The sequence below is a fragment of the Otolemur garnettii genome, unplaced genomic scaffold (genome assembly GCF_000181295.1).
Source record: "Otolemur garnettii isolate 467f Iridium unplaced genomic scaffold, OtoGar3 scaffold00173, whole genome shotgun sequence".
Taxonomy (NCBI): Eukaryota; Metazoa; Chordata; class Mammalia; order Primates; family Galagidae; genus Otolemur; species Otolemur garnettii.
Window position 1 is genome coordinate 2340081 of NW_003852568.1, and position 8891 is coordinate 2348971.

The window sequence follows — 8891 nt, forward strand, 5'->3', positions numbered from 1 at the left end:
TTCAATAAAAAAAAAAAAGAAAAAAAAAAAGAAAATTTGAAAATCCTCTGTAATATATTTTTTCACATTTTGAACTAGAGTGTTGATTATATAGAGGAAAAACTTAAAAATCTCATGTGGTCTGATTTTCTAATCATATTTACTTTTTCCCTTGAGGAAGCAATAGATGTCAATAAAACACTGTTTAAAAACAGAATAAGAACAAAATAAATAAAATTCAAGTACAACATGTTTGTATGAGTAGGAAAAATGAAAATATATTCAGGGCAAAAGAAGTCTGATAATAGTACTAGGTAATTTATAAAAACAGGGTTGCAAGCAATAGGAGGCAGTTCGAAACAAGATGGTAATAAAAATAAGAATATCAGTCAAAAAATAGTTTTCTTTTGTTTTGGTTTTATTGTTGGGGATTCATTGAGGGTACAAGATGTGTCACACTCCAAGACCCCAACCCTCCTCCTCCTCTCTCTCTGCTTTTCCTTTCCGCTTCCCCCACCCTCCTTCTTACTCTGCTCTCCCCTTTCCCCATCATGTCATTAGTTGTCCTCTATTAAAATTGAGTACATAGGATTCATGCTTCTCCCTTCTTATGATGCTTTACAAAGAATAATGTGTTCTACTTCCATCCAAGTTAATACAAATGCTGTAAAGTCTCCACTTTTCTTTAATGGCTGAATAGTATTCCATGGTATACATGTACCACAACTTGTTAATCCATTTTAGGGTTGGAGGGCATTTAGGCTATTTCCACATTTTGGGCATTGTAAATTGAGCTGCAATAAACAGTTTAGTACAAGTGTCATTATGATAAAAGGTTTTTTTTCCTTCTGGATAAATGCCCAGTAATGGGATTGCAGGATCAAATGGGAAGTCTAGCTTGAGTTCTTTGAGGTTTCTTTGTATTTCTTTCCCAAAAGCATACAGTCCCACCAGCAGTGTAAAAGTGTTCCCTTCTCTCCACATCTGCACCAGCATGTGCAGTTTTGAGATTTTGTGATGTGGGCCATTCTCGCTGGGGTTAGATGATATTTCAGAGTGGTTTTGATTTGTATTTCTCTAATAATTAAGGATGATAAGCATTTTTTTTGTATGTTTGCTAGCCATTCATCTGTCTTCTTGAGAGAAGGTTCTGTTCATCTCTCTTCCCCATTGATATATGGGATTGTTGGCTTTTTTCATGTGGATTAATTTGAATTCTCTATAGATCCTAGTTATTAAGCTTTTGTCTGATTCAAAATATGCAAATATCCTTTCCCATTGTGTAGGTTGTCTATTTGCTTTGATTGTTGTCTCCTTAGCTGTACAGAAGCTTTTCAGTTTAATTAAGTCCCATTTGTTTATTTTGATTGTTGTCACAATTGCCATGGCAGTCTTCTTCATAAAGTCTTTCCCTAGGCCAATATCTTCCAGTGTTTTTCCTGTGCTCTCTTTGAGGATTTTTATCATTTCATGACTTAAATTTAAGTCCTTTATCCATCTTAAATCAGTTTTTGTGAGTGAAGAGAGGTGCGGGTCCAGTTTCAGTTTTTTGCATGTGGATATCCAGTTCTCCCAGCACCATCAAAAAATAGTTTTTAAAAGGCTTTCTTTAGCTGTGACCCATACTCTTTCACAGTTCTAGTCAGGAAAATGTTCAGTTGGGTAGCATGTTATGTTTTTACTGAGAATTCCTACCCTTTCCAAATACATAGCCTCCTAATCGTGAATGAGGACTCTTTACAAAATAAAAATAAAGCTGTAATAGCAGTTTTCATTTCAACCCATACAGTAGACTCTTTTGTTTTTCTCTTTTATTCTAGGGTTCAATTAAGGACCAATTAAAAGCATATGGAGCTCTTACTGAGAATGTGACTAGGAAATATACCCGTCAGATTCTGGAGGGTGTCCATTATTTGCACAGTAATATGATTGTCCATAGAGATATTAAAGGTAAGTAATGAGGTATTTTCTATTTTAATTACACAGTTCTTTGCATATGTGAATGAGACAAGTGATATGGTTAAGACATTTAGCATGTAAATTAATACATCTGCCTTTAAATTGCCACAGGTAAATAGTTCTCTTGTTTTCTCACAGACTCTGTCAGTGTTTCATCAGACCAGTTCTGATGTTCAGGCCTCCACAAATGGAGAGCGCCGCTGTAGGGGATTCGAAGAATCAATTCAGTTTAAGAGACTGTACATGTTTTCCTACATATTGCATAGGCATTAGAATCAAGTAGCTAAGAGTAGGGGCTCTGCTTCTACATGACATCATTCAAGTTCAGATCTTATCCATCACGAACTGTGTGGCCTTGGACAAGTTACTTAATCTTTCTGTGCCTCAGTTCTTCATTCTTAAATGAGGGCAGTAACAGCATCCAGCTCATAGGATTCTTGTGAGGATTAAACAAGTCAATGCATGTATGTGCTTAAAATAGTTCCTGATACCTAGAAAGCACTAAAAAGTTATCTAAAGTGATAACATAGTTTATCTTGAGGTCATGGAAATTGTGCTTGAAAGAATACATAAGCATAGCTTAAAAAATGAAAAAAAAAAAGAAAGAAATTAATGGAAATAGATTTCATTACCTAGGGAAAGAATAAAGAGTAGGGAAGCAAAGAACCCAAAAATTGAGCTGTGATGAACTCTCAGTTAAACTCACTTTTTAAAACTCAAAAACACAGCTGGGCATGATGGTTCATGCCTGTAATTCTAGCACTCTGGGATGCTAAGGCAGGAGGATCCTTTGAGCTGAGGAGTTTGGGACCAGCCTGAGCAAGAGCAAGACTGTTTCTACTAAAAATAGAAAAACTTAGCTGGGCATGGTGGTGCAAGCATGCAGTCCCAGCTCCTCGGGAGCATGAGGCAGGAGGATTACTTGAGCCCAGGAGTTGGAAGTTGCACTGCACTCTACCCAGGGTAATAGAGTGAAACTCCTATCTCAAAAACATTAAGAACAACAAAACCCACCCCCCCCCAAAAAAAAACACCACCACCACCAAAAGCTCTCAAAAATGCAGCTGCTTTCAAGGATTTAATGTATAAGTGAATGCATGAAATGACAAAACAGAATGTGTAAAATTTGAGAATGCCTAAAACTCCATACTATAAAGCACACCCGAAGTCTGATTCTGTAAGTAACTGGGCTGTGACTCCAAATTTAGAAACCACTCTATCAGTTGATGAATAAAAATAAAAAGTAAATGAATTTATGGTCATGTGCCACATAAGGATACTTCAGTCAATGATGAACCACATATTCCAATGAGAAAATTGCCTAATGATGCATCTTTCAGACATATCCCAGTCATTAAGCAACACGTAACTATAAGAGAGAGTGTATGTTTGTATAAATATTGAAAGGTTCCGGACCCAAGGATAAAATCATTCTGAGATGCGAGATGAAAGGAAGACGGAGATCCAGTTCATGCAATTAAAGTGGCTTTATTCCACTTAGAGGGAAGGTGAGGTGATATTGCTGACTAGGAAGAAATCCACATGTGGGCTATGGGGCAGCCAGGATTGGTGGCATTCCTATTTCCTAGGAGAGACATGAGTCTGACCTTTCCTGGATGGGCCATGAACCTGACCCTGCCTGGGCTTGGCAAGTTTATTTGGGCAGGTAAACCTCATTCTATCAAATATATTATTCATAAGCTCTTAGAAGCTGCCAGGCTTTTGCTTCTTTCCTGTGGTGTGAAACATACTGACTAAAGCCTTATTCAGGCCAAGGAGAACATTCCTAACTAGTTCCTGGTGCTGGAGTAGAATCTGCAGAACACCTGAGCCAGATCACATAGGCCAGAATGGGACTTACTAGCAAGTATGAAAGGATGGGCCATGGTTCATGATCTGGCCATTTAGGCAGACCTCAGTTGTTAAGTCTAAAATCTAATGGCTTAGAGAACCTCACAGAAAAATGATTCAGTTAGGAATAATCTCTATTCAAGCGAGCTTTTCATTAGCCCTCAGAATGGAGTGAGGCAAAGTTGCTGAAAGAGCTACCCTTTTTGTGGATCTGTCTAACCTTGCCAGACAGAGTCATTGGACCCAGAGGAGGTCGGAAGCAAGCTGACTTTAAAACATTATAGGGCAGATATATCCATAAGGTAAAAATGTAAGGTACAAAATAGGATATGCAATATGATGTCAAGTTTGTAAAAACCAGGTGTGACCTAGAAGGAAAATTTCTGCATGATTCACAGTGGTTATTACCAAATGACAAGATGAGTGATAGTTGTTTTCTTCTATGGACTTTTAACTTTTTCCATATCTTCCAGTTTTGTTTTGTTTTGTTTTGTTGTCATCTTTGGTAGGGTGCTGTGGCATCATAGCTCACAGCAGCCTCAAACTCCTGGGCTCAAGTGATTCTCTTGCCTCACCCTCCCCAGTAGCTGGGACTACAGGTGCCCGCCACAACTTCTGGCTATTTTTTGAGACAAGGTTTTGCTCTGGCTCAGGCTGGTCTTGAACCCATGAGCTCAGGCAATCTACCCGTCTTGGCCTCCCAAGTGCTAGGATTATAGGTGTGTGCCACTATGCCCGGCCTATTTCCCAAATTTTTATGAGCAACTTTTAAATGGTAAGAGGAAGGGAAGATAGTGGATTGGTTTTAAGTTTAAATCTATGAGTTCATAATAAAACTCAAGGTAGAAATGAATTGATCATTATTGCTGAGGACCCAACTCATTTTAAAAGCTAGTTCTTCTATTCTGCCTTTTTTTTTTCTTAAATTGACTATACCACAGAAGACCAAATAGTGGGTGAAAAGAAACTATCTTTATAGAAGTATTTTGGCTATCAAGTAAATAAGGAATAATGAACTAATAATGCCCATGTAGATAAAGGCAGTAAGCATTAATAGATGATGACATTGCTAAAATAAAGAGTCTAGAATACAGTAGCATCTATCTAGTTCTGTTCCATACCCCAGGCCTCCAAATTGAACCTGAATCTGATCAAGTGTCCAGAGTCAGTCACCAAATTATGGAACATATATGTAGAACAGATGAGCATGTTAAAACGACCCTTTGGAATGCAGTCAGGAAAATCTAGACCAGTAGAAAGCTATAAGCAAAAAACTTAGTTTCTTTATAAATTGCAAAAGAAGAAAAAGGAGATTGGAGGAAAGTTTAGATTAGGAAAGACTTAAAAGATATATCGAGTCTCAATGTTTGGACCTCATTTGGATTCTGATTTCTTTTAATGTAACAAATTAAACATCCAACTATGTATTTGTTAATATAATCTTAAGAGATTATTATTTGTCTTCTTAGGTTTGGTAAGAGTCCTTGTCTTTTACAAATATGTACTGAACTAGTTATTGATGTCTTGGATTTGCTTCAGGTACTAAAGAAGGGAGGGGCGCGTGGTTGGCAGTACGGTTAGGGCAGGACGGTGCATGTGGATGTTGGGTCTGGGTAATGGCTATATAGACTTCTCTAGCTATATTGTGTATGTTTGAAAAGTCTCTCCAATGATGGACTTTTAACTTATCCAAAATAAGTTTTCTGAAAATAGAAAACTGTGTCAGGAGTCTGGCTACCTATTTTCTCTATTTTTTCTGTCTGTGACATCCTGTTTTTCCTGCTCATACCATCCTCAAAGCAGTAAAAACTGGCTTGTTGTCCTTCCACTGGTTAAATATTTTAAAGACAGTGGCTTTTCTTGACAGTCCTGTAAGTATCAGACAGTAGGAGATCTTAAATAGGCAGTGCTATTTTTGAGGATCACTAGTACTGTGGCAAATTTGGGATCAAGGTTTGCAGAGAATGGGTCCTGGACTCTCCCCTGGACAGAGGCTTTGGAGAACTATTATTGACTAAGCTGGAAAATTTGTTAGAACAGAAAGACAAGTACAGAAGCTCATAAGAGTCTATTTTCTCCAGTCTATAATGTAGATTTTGTTCACTGTTCTTAGAGATCACATTTTTTTAAAAAAAAATGGTAAGTGGACCAAAAAAAGACTACTAGAGACTACTAGCATAGAAAGAAAGAATTTTTTTTTTAATGTAAAATATGGTTAAGGTTAGGGAAGACTTAAAAATAAGAATTGATATATTATTGATATATTCAATAAGAATTGATATATTATTAAACAATAAATGGCTTAATTTTTAAACAGGTAATTTGCAGGAAAAGTTAAAAATGAGAAGAGAAATAATTGATAAAAGGCAGAAACTAGATTTTTAATCCCAGAAAAAAGGGAAAGTAGAGCGTAAAAACAAATGAGCCTGTGGTGACCCGTGGCTCAGTGAGTAGGGCTCTGGCCCCATATACCGAGGGTGGCAGGTTCGAAGCCAGCCCCTGCCAAACTACAACCAAAAATAGCCAGGCATTGTGGTGGGCTCCTGTAGTCCCAGCTACTCGGGAGGCTGAGGCAAGAGAATCACCTAAGCCCAAGAGCTGGAGGTTGCTATGAGCTGTGATGCTATGGTACTCTACTCTCACTTAAAAAAAAAAAATGAGCCTAGTGCCTAGATCTTGGGGTTTGGTTTTTTTTATACCATTCTCCGCTAAAAGGAACCAGACCTTTTGGGGGGAAATGGCTGCTTCTTGGACTGATAAAGAAAATATACAAGATGATCCTGGAGCATAGTGATATAAATGAATGATTTAATAAATAAAAGGGAGAAGAGAAACAAATCTCCCTTGCAGAATAATTCTAAATAATTTATGTAGCTATTCAGCCTGGAGCATGACTTTCTATTCCTTAATTGTGAGTTGTGTGTGGTGAATTTCATCCAAAGAGTACAGTTTGGAAAGGGAGGCTAAGGTGGGAGATTGACTTCACAGTGAAAACCTGATGAACACTATGTCAAGCCAGGTAATCAAAGTCAACATCAACAGTGATGCTGACAGTATGCTCTCTTATTATCATGTGATAAGAATGCACTTTACAGGCAGGGCATGGTGGCTCATGCCTGTAATCCTAGCACCCTGGGAGGCTAAGGCCGGTGGATTGCCTGAGCTCATAGGTTTGAGACCAGCCTGAGCAAGAGCAAGACCCCATCTCTAAACATAGCCAAGAATTGTGGCAGGTGCCTCTAGTCCCAGCTACTTGGGAGGCTGAGGCGTCACTTGAACCCAAGAGTTTGAAGTTGCTGTGAGCTTTGACGTCACAGCACTCTACCTAGGGTGACAAAGTAAAACTCTGTCTTTAAAAAAATGCACTTTGCTTCTGATTTTCCTCTCCAAGAGGAAAACATTAGACAAACCCTAACTAAGGGATATTCTACAAAATCCTGACCCAGTACGCCTCTTAGAAATGTCAAGGTCATCAAAAACAAGAAAAGTCTGAGAAAGTGCCTCCCCTAAGAGGATCCTAAGGAGACATGATGACTAAATGTAGTGTCGGATTATGGAGTAGAAAAAGGACATTAGGGGAAAACTGAGGAAATCTGAATAAGTATGAACTTGAGTTACTAGTAATGGATCAGTATTGGTTCACTAATTGTAACAAATGTACCATACTATTTTAAGATCTTAATAATACAGAAACTGTGTGTGGGGGCATATATATAGGAAATCTCTCTACTGTCTTTGCAATGATTCTGTAAATCTGAAGCTGTCTCAGTTAAACAGTTTATCATAAAGGTAAATGAAATTTTAAAACAGATGAAAAGTCCAAAACTTACGAGACATTTAAAATATTAGAAATTGAGAAGCAAAATTAATATAAAGCAAAACTCAAGAACAGCTTTAAAAGGCAACTAATGTTTAAGCAATAGGGGGGGTGAGGTGGGGTGGGGAAATATTAGAAATTTTTGATTATGAAGGTCCCTTAGGAAGCCCCTGAGAAGCTGGATTCTCAGGGAAATCAGCTTCAGCCAAGGGCTTCTTGCTTTGACAGAACTCAGGGCCGAGAGCCTGCTCTTGCTTCCTCAGTCCTTCCCTGAACTTCATTCTTACCACGTTCCCTCTTTCTCCTCTTGTTCATCCTCACCTCCAATCTTTGCCAGTCCTTTTCAGTGGGAGAACCTTCTTAGGATCTGAAGCATACAAAGTTGACTAAAAGTTCAGTGTTCATCTGGCAAATCCTTAATGAGCACCCACTGTGTGCCTGGTGCCAGGTACTGCTTGGAGGATGAAAAGCAGCCTAGTTTTAGGAGACAGATTAAAGAGTCTACTAAGTAATTCTCTATTGTTGTTCTTTCATATTATATTCCAGACTACCAATAAGATTAATGAAATTAGGCTGTTTCTTATTTTTAGGTGCAAATATCCTACGAGATTCAACAGGCAATGTCAAACTAGGAGATTTTGGGGCCAGCAAACGGCTTCAGACCATCTGTCTGTCAGGAACAGGTATGAAGTCTGTCACAGGCACACCGTACTGGATGAGCCCTGAAGTGATCAGTGGAGAAGGATATGGCAGAAAAGCAGATATTTGGTAGGTTTTGATATGAGGTTTGCCTGAAGATTACCTACTTATGTATTTCTATCTAGCATTAAAACGACTAAGCCAGATTTAAATTATCTTTTGTACTTTTGAAATAGGATATAGGAATTGCAGGGATTAACACTGTTTTAATTATGTCTCATTGAGGATTATAATTGACTAAATATTTAGAGTCCTTGAACCTGTCTTCCATTCTCTAGAAAGGATTTTGTCTTAAGCAAATCATAGCATTAAAAAGCTATCTTGGCTTGGCACCCCTAGCATAGTGGTTACAGCACCAGCCACATACACAAAGGCTGGTGGGTTCGAGCCCAGCCTGGGCCTGCTATACAACAATGACAACTGCAACAAAAAATAGCTGGGTGTTGTGGTGGGTGCCTGTAGTCCAGCTAGTCTGAAGGCTGAGGCAGGAGAATCACTTAAGCCTAAGAATTTGAGATTGCTGTGAGCTGTGACGCCACAGCACTCATACTGAGGGTTATTTTTTTTTTCTGTCTCAAAAAAAAAA

The 8891-nt window shown here is 38.3% G+C and overlaps 1 protein-coding gene across 1 annotated transcript in view; it reads left to right on the forward strand.

The window, feature by feature from the left end:
• MAP3K2 (mitogen-activated protein kinase kinase kinase 2) overlaps positions 1–8891 on the forward strand; it is an 88558-nt gene that overhangs the window by 68769 nt on the left and 10898 nt on the right. The window contains exons 15-16 of the mRNA XM_023519387.1: positions 1800–1929; positions 8197–8374. Of these exons, the coding sequence (XP_023375155.1) occupies positions 1800–1929; positions 8197–8374 (308 nt within the window). The remainder of the gene's footprint in view (positions 1–1799; positions 1930–8196; positions 8375–8891) is intronic.